This window comes from Sparus aurata, chromosome 14, assembly GCF_900880675.1.
Source record: "Sparus aurata chromosome 14, fSpaAur1.1, whole genome shotgun sequence".
NCBI classification, from domain to species: Eukaryota; Metazoa; Chordata; class Actinopteri; order Spariformes; family Sparidae; genus Sparus; species Sparus aurata.
Genome location: NC_044200.1, coordinates 6,929,618 through 6,955,421, shown reverse-complemented (window position 1 = coordinate 6,955,421; position 25,804 = coordinate 6,929,618). Strand labels below are relative to the sequence as shown.

Sequence of the window (25,804 nt, the reverse complement as noted above, 5' to 3'; positions counted from 1 at the left end):
TTGTAGTTATGTGGCTTCAGAAACTGTGGCTGATTGTTCAAAAAATCCATATTTGTACTTCACTGAATCATAACAATTATAGGCAGCCTTCTTGACTCCTGACACACATTGAGTCTCCTGATGAACTGGGTTACTTGATCAATTCTCAATTTGTACATGTGTGGAGCCTTTTGTGATGGCACTTGCTACAGAGAGGGTGATTCATTTATTATTTTTGAAATATCTGAAAGATGTGATACTTTGAGTATTCTCTATAAAACCGATTGTTTTCCCTTCAGGCCTGTGTGAAACTAGATACACTCCAGCACTTGTCCTAGCTTTGTGACATCAAAAATGTTTTCATACAGTAGCTTTTGAACTAAAGGCTATTCATTTTTACTGTAAACATCAATTCAGTTTTCATCTGACATGTATATTTGACGCGATTGTTTCCTATAAAGACTTGCAAACACGACACACATTTTCAGTATAAATGCAAAAGAATTTATATAATCTTTATTTCAAGGTTATGCTTCACAACATCACAGCAGCACCTTGATTTAGAGTTAAGGAGAACGCAAACGAGTAAAGAAAAATCACCCAGACAAACCTGTATTCAATTAGGATTGCAGTGATATACTGTTTTCAATGTATACTGTGTCATAGAAATCAACAATTATCATGCAGTCTCAATTGCTTACCTGCTGTATTGAATAATGTTCTGTTATTCAAAATCCGCATTTTCCTCAAGTTCATGTTTGGTGAAGTTTTTGGTCAATCCAATAACCTTCAGTTTTCTGTCTATTAAAGGTCATTGTAGGAGATGATAACAATAATAATAGTAATTGTGTTAGACCAGTACACAGTATTGTGAAACCGTGATATTTTTTTATTATTGTACAGAGATAATTTCACATCATCTTTAATCCTTTTTTAATTATGAATGTCTTTAGATCTGTCTTTTTCCAGCAACTTTTTAAATATAACAAACTTGCAGCACTTTGACATTTTTATGCTTCATGTTGTCATAGCAATAGAGAGTTCAGTCTATCATGAAGTAAATGGGTTCTAATGAAGGACCGTTTGTTAGTCCTGGCTCTTGGTGTTTAGTTGTCAGTGTATTTTGAAATATAAGTGGGAATAGCTTCTCAGACTAGCCAGCAGCTAGTAAAGCAATTTGTACTCGCACATCACAGTGACAGAATGCTGCATCAACTTCAAGGCTTCCGCACTCGCAGTGAAATGTGTCTGCATAATGAAAAAAAACAAATCTTAAGACACTCATGGCTTGGAAAGAGAGTAGAGCATAAATTCACACCGAGCAAGACTTGGCTGATTGCCTGTTTTTTTTTGTTTTTTTTCCTCCCTCCACAGATACTTGGAGAAGTATGAGAAAGTCCACCACTTCGGCGAGGATGATGAAGAAGCGCAGCCGGGGAATCCCAAAGCCTCTCTTCCAATCGGTGCAATTCCCAGCTCTTATAACTACCAGCAACACAGTGTATCAGGTAGAAACTGGATTTGCTTCTTGTGTACGCCATACTTGATATTCAGAAGCTTTCTGAATCTGTCTCTCTCTCTCTTTGTAATCACAAGTTCACTCTTTGTGTCTGTCTCGGTCACATCTGTATCAAATACATGGATTGGGTTTCTATTTGCATACTTTCTTGTTTTCTGTCTCACGGTTTTCATTTTCTTCAAGTTCATCCTGTCTGTCTGCCCTACCGTGGGCCAACTCAAACACTTAAGCCTCACGCAGATGTGATTACAGCAAAGCATCACTTCATCAGAGCTGTGTGTGAGATGCATGTGAAACTCTTCAGACCACAGGTCGGGCATATGCATGGAAATGTTCCTGAACAAAGGCTGTTTGTTTCAAGGACTTTCTAGTGGGTGAATTTGTTTCACAAGAGCATGTTGAGGAAGAAAATATGGCGATTGCAAGTGTTGGTGAAGGGTTAGACAATTTGCCTCTTCTGTTGTGTTACAAGCTGCAGAGTTCGGCCTGGCCAATAGTTGTTCTGTTTGTGAAACAGTTTGGTTTAACTGTAGAGCAATTTGCTATGGTTTACGTTAATAAAAACGTGTCAGGTGTGCCGCCGCTGTATTCGTACAGGCAGCAATTTGTTGTGCTGGTGGGGCTTGAAGTAGTTTGTGAAAAAGTTAGACATTTGAAGACAATGCGCTTATTCACTTTTTTGCAAATGGCTAGATGAGAACAATGGCACCACTCATGTTTGTACGCTAAATATTGTTTGCTTGGCTTGGCACAAAGGCTAGAAACGGGGAAATACTATGGATAGCCTGGCTTTGTACAAAGGTAACACAAATTTATACAGAATACCTCACCTGCAGAAAAGTGTAAAAAAGCATAATTTGCCATTGTTAGGGGGGTAATGTGCCAGACTATTTCTGGTCTGGGAGCAGTCGCTAGGCAACTGGCGGAGACTCCAGGAAGTGATTGGTCACAGCCAAAAAATAGTCAAACCAATGTTTTATTTTCCAGCTTTGTTTCAAAATATAATGTGTTAAGTGAGCTTTAGAGGTACTGGGGGAAAGTGGATTTTGTCGCCTATGTACTAAGGGTCTGTATTGAGAACCGCTGCTAAATTTGTACGGATTTCTGTCTGGCCAGTACCAAAATATTGAAAAGCTCCAAGACGAAATGTCTTTTATGTAACATTAATTCATTGTAACATAGCTGGCATTTTCAAATTCAGTACTATCCCCAAATGACAATAAAGCTGCTGGCATCAGGTGAATTTCTTCTGACATTGTGCAACTGCATGCTCACATTCACTGGTCAAGGCTGACAGGGCAACGTGTTCAATAGTACGTGCTCACTTTGCTAAATCTAATGAAAATGCAAGCGGTTGTAAAGGTAGGTCACTGGCAGCTTCATGAAACACTCACAAATACAACATTCTACCAATCAAATCTGAAGTAAAACAACCACGTCCAACTCATTCTCCATCGCTAGACAAGGAAAAATCACACGGAAAAATAGCAGAGTGTCACAGGGTTTTATTGTCGCCAGGTTTATTGTGAAAGATTTGGAGCCCACCTGTCTGTGACGCTGTGCTGTGACAGCAGACCCTCATGTACAGCCAGCTGAAATGTGTGTGAGACGCAGCCCACGATTGGTACCTCCATATCATCCATTGCTTTTTACATATTCCATATGTTGTCATGTAAGATGATGTAGACGCATTGTTTATTTCACACGTGTACAGCATCACCTTGATTGCCTGTTTTACATGCTCTGCTGTATGAGACACAAAACTAGTGCGCATACCGGCACGTTGTAACTCGAAAGTGGAATCAATGTAATGTAATGCCCGAGATGGTAGGGCATACCGAGGATACAAAAACTCCAGGTGACGAAGAAAACCCTGATCCTCTACCACAGAGATGAGCTGGTTATCCAGAGCGATTCATTTAATTACCTTCTCTGTAATATTTTATCGTACCAAATGTGTAGTATTAAATGCAGCTCTTTTGTTACCCCCTCGCAAAACCGTCGTATTGCAGATGTTACATGTCGCTGTTGGACTACTTTGCGTTCTAATTTATTTCCACACTGCAGACATTTGATCTACAGGTTTGCTAAAGTAACGTTACGCACGGGTTCTGCCACAAATTGTGCTCGGACGTAAAAAAAAAAAAAAACGGACTTAAAATTGCCGATCCCCGACAAGTGGAAAAATGCCTATATCGATCCCGATCCTGCAGATCCCATCGGGACATCCCTAGTATTATCACAAAGAGTATAAATTAGTATCATCATTGATAAGCAGCATCATTATTGATAATGCTATCAATAAAGCCCTATTGACACTCATCCTAACTTTTGGACGGAGCAGCAGCTACACGTTAATTCTACAGAAATGGGAGTGTTAGCATTTTCTCATCCATCTTTTGGCAAGATGGCACCTTGGCATATTTCCCAAAATGTTGAATTTCTTGATTAACTAGTTAAAGCTAGGCTACTAACTGTGTGATCCCCATGTAGAGAATTTTCATGTGAGATCTCACCTCAGAAGTACATTTGTAAAGTTCGATTTTTATTCCCTTGTCTGCTAACTTCAAACTTTTGTTGTTGGCACATAATCTCCATGGAGATCTTCAGTCATATTCTCATTACACTGGCAATCTTGAGCCGTAACACCATCCGTTGAACATCCCAATGGCCTCATACGGCTATTTAATTAATTCTGCTTTTCACACAAAGAAGGCAAGTACTGAAAAAAGCTTTGAAACAGAAACGTCAGTCTGTTTTGTGTTGAATTTTTTTTTTTTTTTTTACAAACCTAACTGAGGATCCCTGTCATTGCTTAGCTATCTGCCGTTTGACCACTTCATGACTCTGCTTATTGTGCCTCACATTCATCACTTTCATTACCCAGTGACTCATTTAATTCTGCTTTCACCTTGCTAAGCACTGCTGTGTTTGAACCAAGGCTATGAAGCGTGCATTTGCAGTAATTGTTGGTGCCTTTTTTTTTTTTCTTTCTTGCCCACACACACACACACACACACACACACACACACACACACACACACACACACACACACACACACACACACACACCTCAACATTGACTAATAATCTTTTAAACCCAAGCATGCTGCTGCATTCATGATGAAAGAACAGCCTCTGAGTAACCACATCATATTTTATACTAAATGATTTGGTGCAACTCGCCAAGGCCAGCCTCTTGTCTGTGTTGTCCAACCCTGCGTGTTCTCAGTGAATGTGAGCTGTCCATTATCCTCACAGTGTTGTAGTGTTGACTGCTGAGCGGCTCTTGGAGGTAATTGACTATCCCGACAGCAGTTATTGATGAAGGGAAGGGAAGCGAAGGGAAGCACTTGTTGATTTTTCCCTCCAGCTCAGTTTAGATCAGAGCCTGCAGCCTTTTAGTTGCAGGCTCTTTTCTCTAACAGTCAGCCCTCTGCCTGCTGAGCTAATTGACTCCAAAACATGACCGGGATGGGAAAAGGCACACAACCAGTAGTGAACTTCGTCTGTGGTTTGTGAGTTTTTCTCATTCACTACCCAGATGAGTCACACGTTATAGACCACAGTGGTTCCCCCTCCCACCCCCAACAGTTGACTCTGCAGTTCCATGCTCTATTGGAGAGCTTGTTTATAGTAGCTTGTTTACTAGGGCTGAAACCATTCATTTTAAAGCTGCTAAATGCACTATTTTTGTATTAACAAGAGCTCAAATGACAATTGTAAGGTCGCTCATGGTGATAAACCCACAGTTATCTCTTGACTCTGCAGCTCTGTGCGCTGCTATGAAGCTTACTGAATCTTAAAGCTCATTGTTTGTGTTTTACAGCCTGCTTACTCTACTATTTTGAATCACTCTCACTGTTCTCATCATGTTGTTTCAGCAAGCAGCAAGGGGATTGAACACAACCTCAGGCTGTCTGTCATATGTCAAAAAAGACCAATAGATTAAAACGGCCACGTGAAACCACTTTTTTTTTTTAACTCCACTACCAGTCCAAAACTCAGAGATTCAGTGTACTGAATAAGTGAGAGAGACGAGCAAAAAAATCCTCAGATTTCAGAGGCTGGAAACAGGGGAATGTTTGGCTTTTTTGTTTGAAAAATGGCAACACTTAATTATTCGTGCATATATTTCTATTCTTATTCTATTATCAATTACTCCACAAATCTCTGTGGCACTAAGAGGAGTGTTTTGCTGCTTTAGGGCGAGATATCCGGAGACCAGAAATGGAGCTTATTGGAATATACCCCTTAAAAAAGAGAGATCAGACTCTGGTAAACCAAGTCATCGATCATTTGATATGAAATTATTGTCTTATTTGTATGTTTGTATGTTGTTTTTCTTGTGTTGAAATTTGCAACCATTAAAAAAAAAAATCTTACTAATAAAAACTAATAAAAAGGTTATTGAAATAAAGTGGCAGCATATATTGAATGCTGTGGGTAAAAGGCTTCCGTAGTCTGGGCATTCCTGGTTTAGGTACCTTGAAAGTGCTTGCTACTTGAAAACCTACTTCTGTACTACATATATAATGATATCGATGTATCTACATTAAGCTAATGTCATCTGATGCGTCTGCCTAACTGATTTAATTGGTCTATCTACAGACCTTTCATATGTGAACGCCGTCTGTGCCCCAGGCTATGAATTTAAATGTAACTGTGATGTAGTGGGACAGCCCAGCTGAAACCGTGCTATGTTGGCTTGGCAGGCTCAGTGATGGTTAATTATTTGACAGTCGGTCTGGAAATCTCTCACTGAGCCTTGGTCTGCCCCGTTGTCTCAACATGTTTTGCTCGTAGGCCTGCAAAAGCTTTTAATTCACTCCGCTCATAAAGCCTCGTCTGTCAAATTGGATGCCACACATCAGTCCACTGCACTTGTGTACAACGCCGTGTCGCTGCAGGTGTTGGAGGACGAGCAGAGACGGACCGCTTCTGAATGGAGCTGTTGCTTGCTGTAATAGCGACTTGACTGAATTACATTTGCCCGCACACACCTCTTCAGCATGGAAATCAAATTCACTCAGCAGGACTCCTGTCTGCTTTATGATTGCTTTCCAGGGGCAGCAGTCTACAAAGATCCTGCACCAAATTGAAATATCCACTGTATGGAAAAATGATACCTATGCACAGACAATGGGAGATGGCAGAAAATCAAAGCATAGGATGGGAGGAAACTTGGGACTTTTGTTGACACACTTTCACAAACGGGATCATCTGTCATTTAGTGCTGCTGTATAACATTCAAGTCATGATGGGTTTTTCCCGTACACAGGCTTCTCCAGTATTCAGGATAACTATTCTTTTAATTGTAAAAAGCCCATCATGGAGGTTGAGTGAGTCTGAGACAAACACAATTAAAAGTTGGAGAACGTTCATGTTTCCCAGTCAGACAAGACACGGCTCATCAAACTAATTTGAACTAAAGACAGCTTTTACTGAACAGCTTAATGCCCCATTTGGTTTAGTTAAGGAAAAATAAATCTGAGTTAAACAGGGTGGAGGTGCGCAGAGGAAACGGCACGAAGAGGGTAACCAAAGGGTTTCATTTGCCTCTGCAGCAGTCAGGTGTCTGTCGTGATATTTGCATCTTTAAATTATGACTTTTTAAATTCAGCCTCCTACAATGTCTTTGTTGGTTGGTTGGTTTGTTGGTTTGTTAGCAGGATTACGCAAAAATGACAACGTATTTCCACCAAACTTGAATGGAGGACAGATCTCGGTCCAGAATAGACCCCATTAACTTTTGCTGATCTGCCGTTTTTTGATATTTGGATTAATTTCTCAGCGAATAATGCATGGAAAACAGCCATATTTAGGTGGCTGGCATCCATGAGTGGTTACATTTTGATGTGGATCTGGAAAAAAAATGCGGATTTAGCTGATTTAATTAAATATTGAATTTGGCTTGAATGAATGAAAGCCAACTGTTGGGCCTCAGCGGGGGTATGCACTCTACTGTGTGCCGTTCTAGTTTGTCTTGTCCTGTTTCATTTCTTCATTTCATTTCCTCCAGAGACAAACTGCTTGAGGTCAAATGTCCTGGCAGTGATTTTATGTCGCATCATTACACAACATTACACCGAGTTAGAACATTAATGTCATTTGTGTTTGTTTACTTGGTTTGCAGTAATTTTTCATTACCTGGCTTTAAAAACAACAATGAAATATGTATTTTCCCTGTTTACAGACGGTTGAGAAAGTCGAGAAATATGTCATTTTGGAGTAAAAAAACTGCTTTTCAGCAATGTTCTGGCAACCTTTTTACTCTGCTGTTGGAACTTGTCCAGCAAATGTAGAAGTGGGTGTTTGCCATTACACAGAGACCGGCAGCAAAGAACAAGCTAAAGACATTTCCTTCACCCCTCTGACATTTAAACAACAGATCATATTATGTTTATAGTAACACGGAGAAATGTGTTCTTTTCCAGACTATCTCCGCCAAAGCTATGGACTATCTACGGATTTCGTTCCGCCGTGCGACTACAACAAACTGGTGCTGTCTCTCCTTTCGGGCCTACCCAACGAAGTGGACTTTGCTGTTAATGTTTGCACTCTGCTATCCAACGAGAGCAAGCACGCCATGCAGCTGGACAAGGACCCCAAACTGGTCACGTTGCTGCTGGCCCACGCCGGCGTCTTCGATGACTGTACGTACCCAGCCTCACTCAGCTTGGGCTCTTTAGTTCAGATGGCGTGGAGCAGGATGGAAATGGGGCCTGTCATTTTATCTATTGTACACATTAGAGCGTTCAAGAGATTGTTGTCTTGTAATATACATAACTCTGCCTTCAATTAGTCTACAATATCTACAAATTGTTTAAACTGCTTTCAGTTAAGAATTTAGTTTTTAATTTTATTTTGTGGGGGAAACTCCCAATGTGCTGCCTCCTTTTCGCTTTTTTGGTTCTACGATCAAAAGTTCTGTTACCAGCACCTCCTTAATATAATTTATCAAGGTGGAATTGGAAGATCAAGGGAATAGAGGCACATAATACTGAACTGAACCACTCTGATGCTCTGCTCTAACCTCCCCTCTTTTCCTTTGTAGCGCTAGGCAGCTTCTCCGCGGTTTTCGGGGCGGACTGGAAGGAGAAAACCTCACGGGACTTCATCAGGGTAAAGATTTTAAGATTTTTTTGTGTGTGTGTGACCTGCTACATCATCCGCACATCATCTGCCAGAAATGTCTCTTGATTTAGTCCATTTTAAATTGAGAATAAATACTGCCTTCACTAAGAAGCCGCAGAGCGTCTCTTTCACTCTTTGCAGTGTGAAGGTTGGCATATAATAATGCGGTTCCTCCCGACAGAGGAACTGCAGAGATAAGTTTTCTCTGAGGTGTCGTTAAAACCGAATGGAGGTCAGTTCACTTTGAACTCACTTAACTTAAGAGACATGCATGAAAGTACGGTCACGACTCAAAAATAAAGTATAATTTAATATACCATTCATGTGATCAGTATCTTGGTTATCAGTCCTTAAAAGAGGTCAGAGGTCACAGTCAGCCAATAGGAGACCAGTGTCTTTGTCGAGGACAATTTGTATGAAATTGGAAAGGCTTTGATGTGTGTTATCCAGGGGAGGGCTGCTCTCCTGCACAGATTGTCTTCATGACATAGGGCAAGAGAGAATTCCCAAATTTGTTAAAAAAAATATTTGCGCAAGTGCCAGATTAAAGGGGAGCTCTACTTATTTTACACATCAAAGCGTGTTCAGCGAGCTTACCAGGCCTATGTAGCCTGTTCCTTATCTCTGTTTCTGATTCCAGAATAACAACGCCCAAATCTCTGACCTAACCGTTGTGATCAAGCTGCATTCAGGTTGATGTAGGCACCGGGTCTTGATTAGGAAGAAAATAATTGTTTCGCAACATCGATCTTATCTTCACGTTAACTTACTATTGCTAAATTTGGCGTCACTTGAATCATTGCTACCATTTACAAATGCACTGCTAACAGCTGTTGTCCCTCTGCAGTTCTGGAAAGAGGTGGTGGAGGACACTGAAGTCAGGGAGCTGATCTGGGACAAGAGTGGCCCAGCACAAGGTAAACAAGGTTGGTGTGAAAAGCCACAGAAAGCAATAAAAAGCAACACTCCTGCACGCTCCCTCACATTTATTGACACCTAAAATGCAGCGACATGCTCGAGTGTGCAGACTTTGTTTACTGCGACTTCCTTTTCAGTTTTTCTTGTGCAATACCAGTGAGAGAGAAGTGTGACGTGTTTCTGTAGTGTTTTTTTAAGACCCTCTTCTCCTTGGAAGCAGAAGTCCCAACCTTGCATACACAGACTATTTCACATTCCCTTTGCAAGAGATTTTTAATAATGGATGAAAGCAAAGATCACATTGAATAAAACAGTGGTACCACAAGTTTAAATACATGAGGTACAGCAGTGGAGAAATGCTACACCTGCTCTTGTAATGAGATGAACATGATAAACAAAAGGGAACAAACCCTGGTGAAGTTTAAGGTAGCTCAAGTCTTTAAAGTACAATGCTAAGTGATGCACTGTATTTTAGAATTTATTTTCTCACGTTGTATGAAGTTGAACTATATGTGCTTTCACCTTCATCTATCAGCTCTGAATGGCCCCTGCTCTGTTCTCTTTGCAGATGGTACGTCGTGTGAGGAGCGCTGGCAGAGCCTCTTCCACCCGCCACGGAACTCGGGTATCAGTGACATGGAGGCCCAGCGGGTGCTGCAGATTGCCGTTATCCTGCGAAACCTCTCCTTCGAGGAGGCCAACGTCAAGCTGCTGGCGGCCAACCGAACGTGCCTGCGCTTCCTTTTGCTCTGTGCCCACTGTAACCTCATCTCACTCCGACAGCTTGGACTTGACACGTTGGGCAACGTGGCTGCCGAGGTTGGTCAGGCGTTACTATTTGGACATCTCTATCCGGGTTTGGCAGCGCCCAAACTGTTGTTCAATGCCAAAATATTAAGCCAAATATAGAAAATCCCCACATAAAAAAAAAAAAAAAAGATTTTATAGATTTGGGTCAGTGCAGTAATGTAGTAAGAGTGAAGCGCCTGATGAGGAAGATCTGTTTCCAAATGTAGGTTACTGTGACACAGTAAACTGTCTTTTCTGAAGCCATCATTTCTAATCCAAAACAGTCTGAATCGGAGCCTGAGGAGGGCCAAGAAAGAAAAAAAAAAAATGGTAAACTGTGTAGTACACCAGTGAGCGCACTGCTCTGAGCTGATTTAATTTATTTAATTCTCCGAAACCCTCCCCTGTACACTGTGTGTCCACTCACAGCAGACAGGGTTTGTACTGTTGCTGCAAATTCTTGAGATTGAATGTTCAGTGTTTTGAAGGATTTAAAAAAAAAATCATCTATTTCGGATAAAGGGTTTAAAACTGCTTGACATTTTGGAACATGAAACTGTTTTGTCTTTTTCTGTCATTTTTCACCCCTCTCCAGAATCTGTCACAAAACATGAATCATATTTTAAAGCACAATAACATCTGATTTAATTACATTTGGACTGTATAAGTGGTGGCACAAGTTGCTGGAAAAGCTTTAAAAAAAACACTTTAAAAGGGCCTGAATTTGGCTACAAACCTCGAGCTCAGCAATTGTCAGGCACAAGCTTTGGATTTCTAAACTGGCTGCACATTAGGCTGTAGTAAAAGTGATGCTGGAATGAGTTAAACTGTGTTGATCTCCTCGAACCCAAGAAGCACATGTTACCATGTCTGGCTGAGTAGCTCACCAACAACCAGGTGTTTTTCCCGAGGCCAAGGAGCAAAATCAAACGAGAGTTGGGGTTAAATCAAGGGGCCCCATGTCGTTTTGGGAGAAATTTAAACTCAGAATTTTAGTTTTTACGATATTAATGAGGCAATGATACCATAACTGAGTAAATAAGCTGTTCTCAGAGAAAAATAAGGTCCCCAAAACAGTGCTTGTTTTTGTTTTGCAAACCCGGCCACCTTTCTAGTTTCAAAGAAAAACAGCATGAAACTCTTTTGTCCTTTTTTAAGGTCAGGTAGTTTATTCAGTCATGAAAACTAATGGGGTTTTGGACGATGGTGATGATGATGATGATGATGGTTGTTGTTTATATAGTATAGTTAGTTAGTTTCGAGACGTTTCTCTTCTGATTAAAATGTATAGTGCACCAATAACTAACAACAGTCCATTATTTTGGGATTATAACTAGCTGGTTGTAGGTGACATAATCTTCCAGAGTAATTTTCCCCTGGCAAAATCTGCAGTTGTCGCCTAGAAATGAGAAGCGTGCTTCCGTCTACATCCGTCTGAAATCTGCGTTGAATCAGCCACTGTTATCATCATAAAGCTAGCAACCATAACAATCTAACATTATCTTCCCAAACCAGATGAACTGATAATGAGATCAGTTTCTGCTCAGAAACAGACCTATCTGTTATGTTCTTTAGGGACCGGTGGTGTGTTTATAAACACATTCAGCTGTAGCTACGATTTGAGGACAACGTGTGCCAAACTAAGCAGTCTGTTTTTCGGAATAATTTTTACATATTAATTTTGCCAGGGTGAACCGTCACATTTTCTAGCCGTTGCAGACATGCATTAAAACCCCAGACCCTCTAGTCCAACGCTGGAGAAAAAAATCTTAGATTAAGAAATGGAGATGTTGAGAATTTTGATTAAATAGTGGCTGGCTGTTAAGTCACAGTGAATACATTACATGGGCTCGCCTTGATTTTAATATCACATTTATTGGTATGAGACGCATTTAGATGAGCCCATATCTATTTTTAGAAACTGTATGCATAGGGTCCCTGATAGAATCAGTTAAGCCTTTGATGTCTTTAATTGGATGGTTGGGTTTAGGACGCTTTGTATTATCTTTTAATGTGAATAATATAGATACCACTACACCACCTCATTTTGTTGCTTATGTGATGTGACCACAAACACAAGTCATTCACGTTATGATGGAGTCACGGTGTCTTGGCTTTTGGCCAACGTGTTGCCTCTAAAATACAGTAACGAGCTGGTGTTTTGGTCTGTAGCTCCAGCTGGATCCGGTCGACTTTCGGACGACTCATCTGATCTTTCACACCATCACCAAATGCTTGATGTCCAGGGACAGGTTTCTCAAAATGAGAGGTGAGTGTTCTGCAGTGACTCCTCAGTGTCGGTATGCCTTATGGAGCGCCTTGAATTAAATGTGTTGTATTTCTGTGTGTAATTAAGCCATGGAGATCCTGGGCAACCTCAGCAAAGCAGAGGACAACGGTGTGCTGATCTGCGAGTATGTGGACCAGGAATCTTACAGGGAGGTAACGATGCTCCTCACCCTGCCTGACCTCATGCTCCTCATGGCCTCTTTGGAAGTTCTGTACCTGCTGGCCCAGCTCGGAGAGAATCCCTGCAGCAAGATCGCCTCCGTCGACCACAGCATAGGTATGAATTCTCTTTCGTATGGCTTTTGTTCTTTTCTTGAAACGATGTTTTGTTTCCTTCCAGTTCCTTTCACTTAGTAAGTGAATCCAGAGCTTAATATCTAATGTCACAAGGCCTTAGTAGCGTTTTTGGTAACGTGTCTGCCTGCCAAGTTTTAACACGCTAGTGTTTCCATTCATGAATAACTGGCTCAAATATATCTTTCCTCCTACCCTTGAAAATCTTGAAGGGTCTGGTTTGAATTGTGTTCTCACTGAAGGAATGAAACATCTCTTTGATCTGCTAACTGGCCAAAATGTAATGGCTTGTTTCGATGAGGCTCCTCTGTGCTGATCCTTTGTGGTTTTTTTCCTTCTTTCTCATTCTCTCTGGTCAGACCTGTTAGTTCGGTTAGTGTCGGTTGACCTTCACACGTTCGGACCCGACGCCCTGACAGCGGTGCGGCTGATCGAGCATCAGGCCAGCGCCGACCAGGCTGCCGAGGTTCGACCGCAGCTGGTGGAGCAGGTACCTGCAGCCGTGCAGGGAGCGCCGGCTCCTGGTGAGTGTCTGGACAGGGCCTCAGTCTCGTTTGTCATGTGTAATCTCTGACACTGCTGAAGGGTTGAATGATGCTGCTCAATAATTTAACCACCAAGAGTATATTCTAGCATTAATATGGGATTTCATGTGTTTTGAGCCTGAACTGCAGGAAACGCAAATAAAATTAGGGAGGCCATGTGAATAATATAAATGACCACACAACAATGACACGCAACAGGAAATCCATGTAAGGTTGCTGTGCCTATTTGTGAATCATGGCATGCTGGGTGAAGGTAATGGAGGAATACCCCTGCCAATAACTATGTTTGAGTTACCTGAGGTTTAACCCAACACAAGATCAAATGAAAGGTTGCTTGTGGTCAGTCAATTGAAATCAATTCAACAAACAAGGTCTGTATTTGACTCCAAGACAGAAAGCATTACCCAAGCATTTTTCCCAAAGCTACCATTCTGTAGACAGTAAAAAATGTAATGCAGACTAATTCACTTAAAGCTGCTTACTCATCCGTTGCTGAGCCACAGAAGCACTATGCTCCTTCACTACAAGTTGTTCACCAGCCCGGTTTGCTTTGTTCTCAGTTTTGGCTGAAGCACCAGCTGACTGGTCATCGCATTATTCTTTTTCACTTGGAATAAGTTCCTCTGAATTTAGATTGACTTCATGACTGCAGAACTCAGGCACGAGGAGAACCCCAGGGATGCATTTTTAGCCCCTTACTGTATTCAGAATGCATACACGACTGTGTAGCCACTTTTTACTCCTACGCCATCATTAAGCCTGATCACAGATAACGGTGTGAAGGCGTACCTGGAGGAACAAGAGGACCTGACCCGCTAGTGTCAGGACAACAGCCTACTCCTGAATGTCAGCAGACTAAGGAGCTAATAGCAGATGTTGAGTAGACGTGGGTAAGGAACTACGCCCCCTTGTTATCAATGGATTGTTGTTTGAGAGGGTGGAAAGTACCTTGGTCTCCACATCACTTGGGTGCTGCATATAACTCTTCGGTGATAATGGCAATGAAGAGACTGTTTCAGTCCAGACACTTGAGGAAATTTCGGGTATTCCTTTAACTACTGAGGAAATTCTACTTATGCACCATCAAGAGCATCCTAACAGAGACCACCATTGCCTGGTACGGAAGTGAAACCAACCAGGAACATAAACAGTGGATAATTTGCTAGAACATACAAAAGACTGCTTTTCCCCGCCTAGAGGATGTATACAATAGCCGCTGTTAAAAAAAAAAAAAAAAAAAGCCTACAAGAATGATTACGTGGCCCCACCCTCTCAAATTCTGCAAATATAATATTAACATTCTCATTCTATTAAAACTCTGAAAACTTTTCATTCACAGATTGATACAACTGGAGTGATCTAATTTCACTCAGTCCATGATAACATGTGACGAGTAAAGTCGGTTTGAGTTTTTTAAAATTACCTTCGTTTTTTGCCGCCTGCTTATCCCATCGTGGGAAAACGGAAACAAAGGCGTGAACTGCAGATGTAAAGGCAGCTCTCCAGACCTGTCACAGTCGGTGTGTGAATTAACAGGTGACCCCTGGCGGGAATTACCACACCTAACCTTGGAAGTGTCATTCCTGTGCTGTCGTTGTGCTCCACTGGTCTGCAAAGTTATTTAGTATGCTGACATCTAGTGGACAGCCTGGGGATTATTACAAATTAGGTTTATTGAATATGGATAAATTCACCATGTTCTTTTGCTTTGCAGTCTTTCAGCATTGTGTCAAGCATTAACATTTTCTCGATGATGAAGATACGGTTATCATTATAATAATAATTATTATTATTAGTGTTATTATTATAATTGTTATTATTATTATTAATTACAAAGAAGCATTAACATTTTTCTCCATCGTTTCATTTTTGCCTTTTCAGTAACAAGGGCCCCAGTTCAGTCCACTCAACCTCCACCTGGTATTGTTGAACTAGATGGGGAAAAATTTACACTGCAATGGTAAGATGATTTCACCTTCTCCTTGTTCTTGTGTCTGTAGTATCTGTAATCTTTTTCAGCTTGCATGGTAACCCCTCTGACTGTGGTTCGTTTTTCAAACAGGCTTAACGCACACTTTGAGACAAACGCCGAGGGCACTGTGTCTCGATCTGAAATGTACTCCGAGTACCTGGCCACGTGCAGCAAAATGGGACGAAGCAACATCTTGAACTCCACTGGCTTCCTCAAATGTCTGCGGTCAGTCCTGTTTCCTCCCCTATCTGTAGCTTTTATCTTCCACCAGCACAGCGTAGTGATAGTCTGTGCCTCGACCAAGATTGTTCGGTACACAGCAGTAACTGTCTTGCCTCTGTAGAAAAGCTTCAACAAAGCATAGCTGTTTTGAGTTTTTGAAAGTGACTCCGTGCCAGTAAGATATCAGCAACGGTTTTTAAAAAAGGTGCTCTAAAATTTCTCAGTCGACTTTTATGGCTTGGAAAATGTGTTGCTGGTAGACTTTCTTTAGTACGGATTGAAATGCGTGAATTATGTAACAAGAAGTAACAAACAGCTTGGATAGAAGCAGTTTAATGTTGCTGTACTACATGAATGTACCCCCGGCCTTAAATGGATAGATTGAACAGCTCAGAAAATGTACTAAAATGTTGAACACGGTCGGTGAATGTACAAATTAAGCTTAACTTTCAGTATTTGAACTTTGCAATTTTCTCTCTGTCTCCTGCTACCACAGGACTGTGTTTCCCAACCACACGATGCGACGGCAAGACGAGACCAAGGCCACAAGTCAGGTCCACATTCTCCTGGTTGGGCTAAGGCGAAGGTCGATCCCTCTGCCCATCCAGCTGTACTACCAGCAGCCTCAGCAGCAGCAGAACACGGCAGCAGCTCCTCCACCTCCAGCAGCCCGACACGAAGCTCCCGGAGACCCTCAGGCCCCACCTCCAGGTAAAACTGTCATAATTAATCAAGTTTACTTTCTTTCATTCACTTTGTCTCTGTAATAGCTAGAAAGTTGAAAATGCTACACCAAAATAGTGAATTTCGTTTCCCCCTCGGTTGCTTTGACAAGAAGGATTTAGTGGGCCAGGACAAGGTCTGAATGTCAGAAACTAAAAAGTTATGGATTCAAAGAAAAAGCACTCCAGTGGTGTTGTGTAGAAGGATGCTGGCAGTCTTGCAGAAAGATCAGAGTGAGTACCACTGAGACCAAGATGGCTGAACTAATTACAAAGGCAAACATTGAGAAAATGTGTCCTGAAGAGGAAGTTAGTAGTGGGAGCTTATTAGGGAGATTGGGTTCAGTTTTACGAGCAGCCTTCCTTTCAGTTTCAGAGGACAGTTGCCAGATGTGTTTTAATTGTGTTCTGAAATGATTATAAAATAATGAAATTAATACTTAAAAAAAACATTGAACATGATTATAAAATCTCTATAGAATCATGTCAACATTGTGGTTGTTATAGCTTTATTTTTTTGAGCAACAAAATCACTTAGCTCATCATGTGTGGCCCATTCAGGATTGAATAAGGGGATGCTGGGAATTAAACTGAATTTGCCATTTTTCTTGTCATTTATTTAGAGTCGCTGGTGCTGTAGTGAATCTTCAGCCTATTCCTGGTTTTAAAAATATGTCTTGAGTTTTTTGGCTTCTGTAGCGATCGTGTTGGCAGGGTTTTTACTGTATGACTGTATCCAGCTTGTATGCTGTCCTAGCCATGTAGGAAATCCTGGTTTTTGACTCTCCTGTTGTTTTCACAGCCCATTGACAGATGCTGGACAGTCCTTCACTCTAAGAAAAAAAAAATTGCCTGGTACAGCTGGCAGCCCAAATCTGCTTTGTTGTTTTACAAGATCAATAGTTTTTATAAATGGAGAACACTAAGGCTTAAGTTGCATCTTGGACCTAAACAGTTCTGTTTGTGTTTGTGTGACCAGGCTTACCTCCAGGGCATCTCAGTGTTGGACCTCAGTTTGTTCGGGCCCTGGGCCCCAACACTGCCGGTGCCACCCCATCCATGGCCTTGACCGCACAGGAACCTCCCCATGCAAGCCACCTGACTGTTTCCCGTCACCTAGCAACCCCGCAGGTGCCTCTGCAGTTACCACCAAATCCTCTGGCAGCTGCGCAGCTGGTTCGACCTGGTCCGGTGGTCCAGATTCCGACATCAGCGCCTGCCACCCAGAACCACAGCCCCCAGAACCCCGCCGCTCCACCTGTAGTTCAGCAACAACAGCAACACTCCCCGATGCTCCCGACGGGGACTCCTGTCACGCTTTTTCAACCGGTACCACAGGGCCACATCCTCACAGCCAGGGTACAAGGTGTGTGCCCTCCGATCACACAGCACCCACCCCTGCCCCAAACCCCTCCACTGTCTGGGCCTCAGGGTGGAGCTCCCCAGGCAGAGGCTCAATCTGTTGCTATGGCATCCACACCCTCTTCTTCGATCCAGTTGGGCGGTGGTCAGGCGTTGAGTGTCACGAGTGTGCCCAATTCCCAGGGGTCCCGCGTCACATTTCAGAATATCGCCCCCAAACCAGCGCCAAACCAGTCAGGTGGACCAGCAGCCACAATAGCCACTCCCAACCAACAGCCTCAGCAGCAGCAGCAGCAGAGTGTCGTCATAGTCAGTCCCAACCCTCAGCAGAGCCCAGCGTACACCCCTGCCATACACCAGATCGTTCTTGCCAACCCCTCCGCCATTCCCGGTGCCCAGACTATCCAAATAGCAGGGCAGCCTGGAGCTGCTTCCAGCCCCTGCCCACCTCCTGCTTCTCACTCCAATGCCCAGTCCAGTCAAACTGTCAGCCACGCACTGTCCATGAAACGGCATCAACAGCAGCCACCGCTCCAAATGCTTTCCCCAACTCCCCCCTCTCAGCCTACCTCCACTGAGTCCAGCTTGATCAAACAGCTACTGCTTCCAAAGCGAGGGCCTTCTACTCCGGGCGGAAAGCTAATCCTACCCGCTCCACAGGTGCCCCTTCCCAACAGCACGATAGCCCCTAGTCCGCAGGTCATCTACCAGACAAGTTACAGCACCCAGAATCCCTCTCAACAGCCCCAGCAGCTCAATGTCCAGCTGGTTCCTGGTCAGCTTCCTGCTGCAGGAGCCCCAGCCCTCCAGACGGTCCAACTCTTGCCAGGCCAGCTAATATCCACAAGTAGCTCTGGAGCAGCTACCATCATCCAGGGCCCCGCGGCAGCGGGACAAGTCACATTCACCGTGGTCCCTAACACTGGTTTCACCACCTCTACTGCTGCTGTGGCCGCTGTCAGCCAGGGTGCTGTGGCTCCTGGAGTTCCCCCTCCTCCATTCTCTACTGGAACAGTTCCCCATCATGCCCCAGCAGCTCCACCACCACCATCATCATCACCACTGCCAGCTCCCCTTAGAGGAGACAAGATCATTTGTCAAAAGGAGGAGGAGGCCAAGGATGCCACGGGGCTGCACATACATGAGAGAAAGATTGAAGTGATGGAGAACTCCTCTTTGGCAGAAGGAGACTCCTCCAATGGCAAAACCAGTAACGGCGATGTTGTGGCAGGTGCCAAGCTGCTAAATGGTCGGAAGTGCATGGAGTCTAATCTACCTCCATACCACTCAGGGAACAGCCAGGGGGCACTCAATGGCCCGGCTACGGAGAGTCACCCTGCTAATGGGAAGCAGGCCCTCTCCCCCGGCCTGAACACCCCACTGGAGGGCAACCCCGACCCCAAAAAGACTCTAGTCAACGGCGTGTGTGACTTTGATCGGGGTGAAAGTGGTGGCAACTTTAACAAAAACATTCCAAATCACATTGCTTCCAAACAGTACTTGGGGAATGGGGAAGTGGACCCCTCTGAGAAGAGTCACGGGCCAGACCCCCCTCTCCCCAGTCCTCCTCCCCCCCAGCAGGACACTGCCAAAGCCCAACAGGCTGAGCGCCTGGCCAATGGACCCCAGGCAGTAGGCAACAAGCCTCCCTCGGAATTAACCAATGGACCTTTGGGGCTGGGCCACGCTGTGCCTGTGCTTAGACAGCAACTGCTCCCCAACTCTACTCTCCCCTCCACTGTTACTCTTACCTCCCAGAGTCCTGCTGCCCCTCCTGCAAACGGAGTGGCCTCTGAGGCTCGAGGTCTCAAGAGACCAGCTGAGCATGAGGACCGCAATACAGCGGCAGCGTCCTCGGGGATCCCCAATAAAGTGGGAGTGCGTATCATCACCATCAGCGACCCCAACAATGCCGGCAGCAGTGCCACCATGGTGGCGGTACCAGCAGGAACAGACCCAAGCACAGTAGCCAAAGTAGCAATAGAGAACGCCACTCAGCAGAGGAACTGCTCACCCACACAGGCAGCTGGCTCTATGGTGAGTCACTGTAGGGTTAGTCTCACAGTACACCCCATTTATCCACAGTGTCTTGCGGTTGTGTGACTTAATGTCAGGTCTGTCAAAAAATGTGTCGTACATGTCTGTCATGCAAGACACATTTTGAGTATTTCCAAAACTAAGGTCTATATGGTGTGTTTGTCTAATTCAACACCTACCTTTTTGGTTTAGGGTTATCCTGTGACATTTTCATTGTAAACAAACAGTTGTTAACATACACTGGAACATATTCTATGTTCACTTTTAAATCTATCAGGTTTTAGGCCATTTCCTACTTCAAAACCTACCTTTTATTTAATATATTCTCTTATTTGACACGATTCATGTAGGATACTTTGTAGCTTGATACAAGGTAGAAAGACTTGAGATTTATTTACCTAGAAAGAGCAGAAATGGCTCTTGTCTTTCACCAGTCAGTGCCTCCATCTGTCTTGATGCTTTGCTGATGTCTACATTAGTTGAATAGAATGAAGCTTAACTGCCAACAGAGAGACTTTCAAAAGCACTGCAACAAAAGGACCACTGGCATTTTAGCATTGAGAAAAAGAACACAGAAAATGTTCCCTTTTTTGTTGTCGGTGTGACAGTCCTGATCCACTTTTTCACTTCATGCCTGGGCGATGCCATGAAAGACACTGAAATGAGAGTCATGGGTAAAACATTACGCTTGAAAGGTATTGGCCACATCACACCATTTGTGACTTGCTGTGCATTAATCAAGTACCTGCTGGTAGAACACAGGCAGCTCATCAAAACATTTCAGTACAAAGCCACTTGCGATGAGAAACTTAATAGGATTTTCTTTTTCTTTCTTTTTTTTTATGTGGTTCAGTATTTATTCTGAAAGTACAGTTATGTAACTGAATCAAAGTAGCATTATGTACTAGATGAATATTGTTTTAAAGTCAGGCTACAGACTAAAATCTGACAATAACTTTGATTTTTGTAAATGTTGTGCAGTTAAGAAAATAGACTTGTTTGGTATTCAAATTGCTGTCTGTGTGTGTAGGAGGCTGTTGAATGTAAAGCATTGAAAAGCCTTTGTGTGACTCTCTACCCCTGCCTGCATTGACCTCCACTGTGAAATAAGTTTCAAAAATCAATAATATGCCTTAAAGTAGGTGTGATTTTATGAGCAAACGCATGATTTTTATTCAAAACAAACATATGCTCTCATTGCTCATCACTTGTGAGGTGGCTGGGTTCAGGTTTAATGAGTAAATGTTTGGAGGTTAAGAAGGTGATGCCAGTTAAGACCATGTGGCTCTCATCGATACCCACCTCCTATAGAAAAGCAGCTGAGAGAACAACTTCTGCCACTAGACAGGTCGGGGTTACATCTCAGCCAACACAACCTTTCTCATGAGGATTTCATAAGACACAGCTGAAATCCACATCATTCCTCTTAAGTAGAATTTGCAAGTAAGTTTATTTTTGTAGGCACTTTGGACAAACAAGAAATTAATGCGGTTTTTAATGCAGGTTCAGTTTTGGGTTCTGCTGCTCCTCGAAATGTTCAGGCGTTCACTCAGAAATGTTTAAAGTCTTATCAAGAAGATGTTGTCCTGTTGGTGTGATTAATGTACACTTATCACATACATTCTTTTAAAGACGTTATTATATTTTATTCTCTCTTTTGACCTAAGTTTAGTTCTAAATTCAATGATTCATTTTTAGGATGTATTTAGGATGTGTTTCTCTGACCATCTACACCCGACTGTATCACCCTGTGAAGGAGTCATGCATCTGCTCCTCCTCTACTGAGCTTTCTTTTAGTGTTTTGAGCACCACAAGCCGAGTGTTATCTAGTGTCGCACCAAAAATATTTAGATGGATGACTGGACAAATGTGCTTTTTTTAAATTTCGGGATGAATTGTCCCCTTTTTAAAACGTTTCGTTTTTATAAACAAAAGTGTTGACTCACAACTTCCATATTTTAAGAACGTGACCTGTGAATTTCTTCAAATGGAATGGGGATCGTCACTTGATTTTTGTATGGGTGTTCATTTGCCTCTCCTAACTCTTCCACAGCCTACGATTACCCCGTCCCCGCCCCCTGCTTCCCAGCCTTCGCCGGCGGGCAACCACAGCCCTCACCTCCCAGCACAGCAAACCCCCGCAGCAGCACCAGAGCAAAGCAGGAAAGCAGGGCAGAACTTCAAGTGTCTGTGGCAGTCCTGTAAACGGTATGTGTCGGAGACTGACGGGCTGCTGCTCGTTCATAATTCAGTAGCCTTTTCTAGTCGCCGTGGAGCTTCTGCTGATTTGTTTTTCATTTCTTCTTTAGGTGGTTTGAAACGCCGTCTCAGGTGTTTTACCACGCAGCAACGCAACACGGTGGAAAAGGCGTGTATGGAGGCCATTGTCAGTGGGAGGGATGTGAACCTTTTCCCCGGCAGAGACTGTCCTTTATCACGCACCTACAGGTAAGACTCCCTCCACTTTGTCTGTGGTAGGAAATGGAAGAATTCTTAAAAAAAAAACATTTTCTAGCACCAGTATTACTGCCTCAATTTCAAATAAAAGTGAAATGCATAAGCAGATTTATCTTAACTGTTTCCTCTCTTTTGCAGGATAAGCACTGTTCTCGAGAGGCTTTGCTGGCTGGACTCAAACTTGAGGAGCAGCAGGCGCAAAGTCCCAATCAGTCTTCTTCCCAGTACGTACAACTTTCTCTAATCATCTTGATACATTACTGTTGCATGAAACTACACTTTATGCCCGTCTGTGCTTGAATTACTTTATTTCACACTAATGCTGATTCCATTAATGGACATATAGACAACAGTGTGATGATGGTGGTATTGGAGTCATGACATTGAAGTGTTGCTTGTGTGCTTGTTGTGTTTGAAAGGACCCCCCCAGCGGCAGGCAGTACTCCGGCACAGCGAGCCCCGAAAGCAATCGTGAATCATCCGAGCGCAGCTCTCATGGCCCTACGCAGAGGCTCTCGAAACCTGGTCTTCAGGGACTTCACTGTGAGTAGAGCGAGGCTGACCATTACCACATCTCTCCCTGATTTTTCTGGAAAAGTGGCGCACACACTTTTGCCTGACTTATAAAGCTCTTGGCTGGTTGAGGTGGATGTAAGCTGCTCTGTAGACTTTGAATCCTACTGTTTCACTGACTTCATCCTCGTCACAGCCTGGACAACGATAATGATAGTAGGGATATTGTTTGGATCGCTTTCAGAGCGATCTGATGAATGATGGAAACACTGACTGCCAATCAATATCCATCTCATTCAGGGTTAATGCAGTCGAGTTCGTCATGGTCACAACCTAAATACTTACATTACTTAATATCAGGCTGCAAATTACAAGCAGAAGAATATAATAGTACAGTTAGTTCCTAATAGCAGATAGACTGCCAAACAGTGTTTGGCACTGAAGTTCATTTGGTCCTCTTTGACAACTGCCAGGATAATTGATGTTAACTCATACAACAGTGTGAATAAAATCAGTGTTGGATTCTGCAAATTTAGTGAACCCACATCCATCAGGTAATCTTTTTGTTTCTCTTTGCTATGCACAGCAGTTAAGTGTCACAGCTGGAAAGGCAGCACGTGCTCTGCACCACTATTTTACAGAATGATATCATTCAACAATGTGGATGCTCACATTGGTTATCATTGTAGTTATCGTCTCGATATCCCCATATGTCCAAAACAAGTGCTCGTTTTCAGCTTCCACTGCGACTAAATATAATTCTTGTCTGTTTCCTCTCCCAGGATGAGAAAGAGGGACCAGTGACCAAACACATACGACTAACTGCTGCCTTAACGTTAAAGAACATCGCCAAGCACTCTGACTGTGGTCGCATGTAAGTGTCTTCCTGACTTTGAGGAATGTTTGTTGCCTTGTAACCAGAACGATGTCCTGAATGTTGAATACACAGAAATGCAGTATGGTGCTGCTTTTGATAAATTGTGTGATCCATCATCAGTGGTAGTTCCGGATTTCATTGTAGTGTCAGTTGTTTTGATCGTTTGGATAAAGATTTAGTTTCTTCATGCAATGAAAGAATGCACGCTGACACCGGTGTCGTCTTTCTCTCCTTGTCTCTCAGGTTGGTAAAGAGGCATGAGACGCACCTCTCTGTGCTTGCGCTAAGTAACATGGAGGTTTCCACCACGCTCGCCAAATGCCTTTACGAACTGACGCGCTCGCTCCAGGCTTAACGCCAAAAGGACAACCTCTCTCTAAAAACCCTCTCAACCAACCACCCCCAGCCCTCTCCTGAGACGAGAGGAGGAAGCAGCCGGTGAGCCGTAGCGGGTCCGCGGGGGGGGAGGGCGGAGCAGAGGGCGGGAACCGGAGCAGAGACCCTCAGCCCCCTCTCATCCCTCACCTCCTTCCTCACCAACCTGTGTTCATACCCCCCCCCTCCCCGCCCTCTCTCGACCCACACACACACACACAAAAAAAACTGCCACGGGGTCTTCCACCAGCTGCCCACGAGGGGGAGCTATTTAAGACTGCTTCCCCGAGGGACTCAACCGACGAAACCCCAAACACGAGCACATTTTGTTTAAGTTTCTTTATTTTTATTCTTCTCTTCGTCCCCTGAACGGATGTGTGCGTTGGAGTGAGTGGCGGTCGACTGAAGAGTACGGGTGGGTGCGGAGGAGGGGCGGGGGGGGGGGCCATTAAAGGTATCCCACAGGCTTGGGCGGAGGAGGACTCGGCCGGCAACTGGCGCTGAGAACTTTTTTTTTTTTTTTTTTTTTCTTTAGAAACTTGGTAGCTTGGTTTTCTTACTTGAGTCAATATATTTTCACTTATTTATTATTGAAATGAATACCATTACAATTAATGAAAAAGAATCTTGTAAATATGTTGTGAATATATATAAAGAAGATCCTCTTTCATGCCGATGCAGCCACTGGAGAACTTGCTCTGTGGAGTAATAGAAGCATTACTTTGGTAGGATTGAATAAAGTAGTATGTTTTTTTTGTTTTTGTTTTTTGTTTTGTTTTGTTTTTTTTTTTGCTTTTTTATGATCCCTGGTCACTTGTATCTAATGTGATTCTATACTCAGCAGTGGATGAATGTACTTAAAAACCTGTAAATAATTCTGCAAAGGTACTGATGCTGTAAAGCTTGGGGAGGGGGAAAAAACAGTTTTTTGTGGAACTGTGACATTTTTTGTATTATAATACCTTGTAGAACTCATTTTGCTGGCTGAAAGAGTATGGAATAATATATCTCATGTCATTTTGTAGAAGAAAAAAAAATATTGAAGGTATTCTCTTCCCTTCCTCTTCCCTCACACACCCTCCCCTCAACACACACACACACACACACACAAGTAACATATATCCACTGTAAGCGTTTTGTCATTGTACGGGCACAGTGCGCGTACCAAAATTTTTTTGTATTTGTAAATTGGTTTAAATACATGGAGTTTTTATACAGGTTTTCTCCTGTGTTCTTTGCTTTACGTGCAGGTATGATATTTTCTTCACTACTTTTTTCTATCTTAATATAGTGTGGAGTTTTATTGTACTATTTTTTCATTCTTAATACCATGCCACATTCCGGCTCACGTCCTCAGACTGTCCTCTCTACCGTGTGTTGTGTAACATTTATGACTGCCTGTCGTATTAGCATCTGACCGGGGCGACCCAACCATCCTCATTTCTGCGGTGTCAGTAGGATGTGTGACTATACATAGACCTAACAGTCTGTTAGAGATTGGCTTTATTTACTTTGGTGACTGTTTATAGTTTTTAAATAAAACACTGAACATTTTGCTTTGGTTTTTACGCTCGTTTCTTCTCGTTTCTTCCCCCGACCAACGTCTCCCGCTTTCTCCGCCGTAGTGCGTGCAGCAGTCGATGCAGAGCACCGATTCCCAACCAGAGGTGCACGTATGCGAGGACGTACTCATGCAGTTGCCAAGGGCTTCATGGAAAGACTGGAGTAGCGCAACTAATTGAAATGAGTCCTAAGTAACTGTCACATATTGAGTGGGCTCTAACACCTGAACACTGT

General features: G+C 43.2%; 1 protein-coding gene across 3 annotated transcripts in view; it reads left to right on the top strand.

Moving 5' to 3' along the window:
• arid2 (AT-rich interactive domain 2) overlaps positions 1 to 25,563 on the top strand; it is a 39,008-nt gene extending 13,445 nt beyond the window's left edge. For 2 of the 3 annotated variants that reach the window (XM_030440039.1, XM_030440040.1), the window contains exons 5-22: positions 1,354 to 1,487; positions 7,936 to 8,154; positions 8,556 to 8,623; positions 9,483 to 9,561; positions 10,122 to 10,372; positions 12,515 to 12,611; positions 12,699 to 12,908; positions 13,285 to 13,449; positions 15,352 to 15,430; positions 15,533 to 15,667; positions 16,161 to 16,375; positions 17,366 to 19,785; positions 21,839 to 21,993; positions 22,095 to 22,233; positions 22,381 to 22,466; positions 22,662 to 22,785; positions 23,538 to 23,629; positions 23,876 to 25,563. In XM_030440039.1, the coding sequence (XP_030295899.1) occupies positions 1,354 to 1,487; positions 7,936 to 8,154; positions 8,556 to 8,623; positions 9,483 to 9,561; positions 10,122 to 10,372; positions 12,515 to 12,611; positions 12,699 to 12,908; positions 13,285 to 13,449; positions 15,352 to 15,430; positions 15,533 to 15,667; positions 16,161 to 16,375; positions 17,366 to 19,785; positions 21,839 to 21,993; positions 22,095 to 22,233; positions 22,381 to 22,466; positions 22,662 to 22,785; positions 23,538 to 23,629; positions 23,876 to 23,987 (4,780 nt within the window). In that variant the 3' untranslated portion in view covers positions 23,988 to 25,563. The remainder of the gene's footprint in view (positions 1 to 1,353; positions 1,488 to 7,935; positions 8,155 to 8,555; positions 8,624 to 9,482; positions 9,562 to 10,121; positions 10,373 to 12,514; positions 12,612 to 12,698; positions 12,909 to 13,284; positions 13,450 to 15,351; positions 15,431 to 15,532; positions 15,668 to 16,160; positions 16,376 to 17,365; positions 19,786 to 21,838; positions 21,994 to 22,094; positions 22,234 to 22,380; positions 22,467 to 22,661; positions 22,786 to 23,537; positions 23,630 to 23,875) is intronic. The other variant, XM_030440042.1, reaches the window with a different exon arrangement.
• The last annotated feature ends 241 nt before the right edge of the window (positions 25,564 to 25,804 follow it).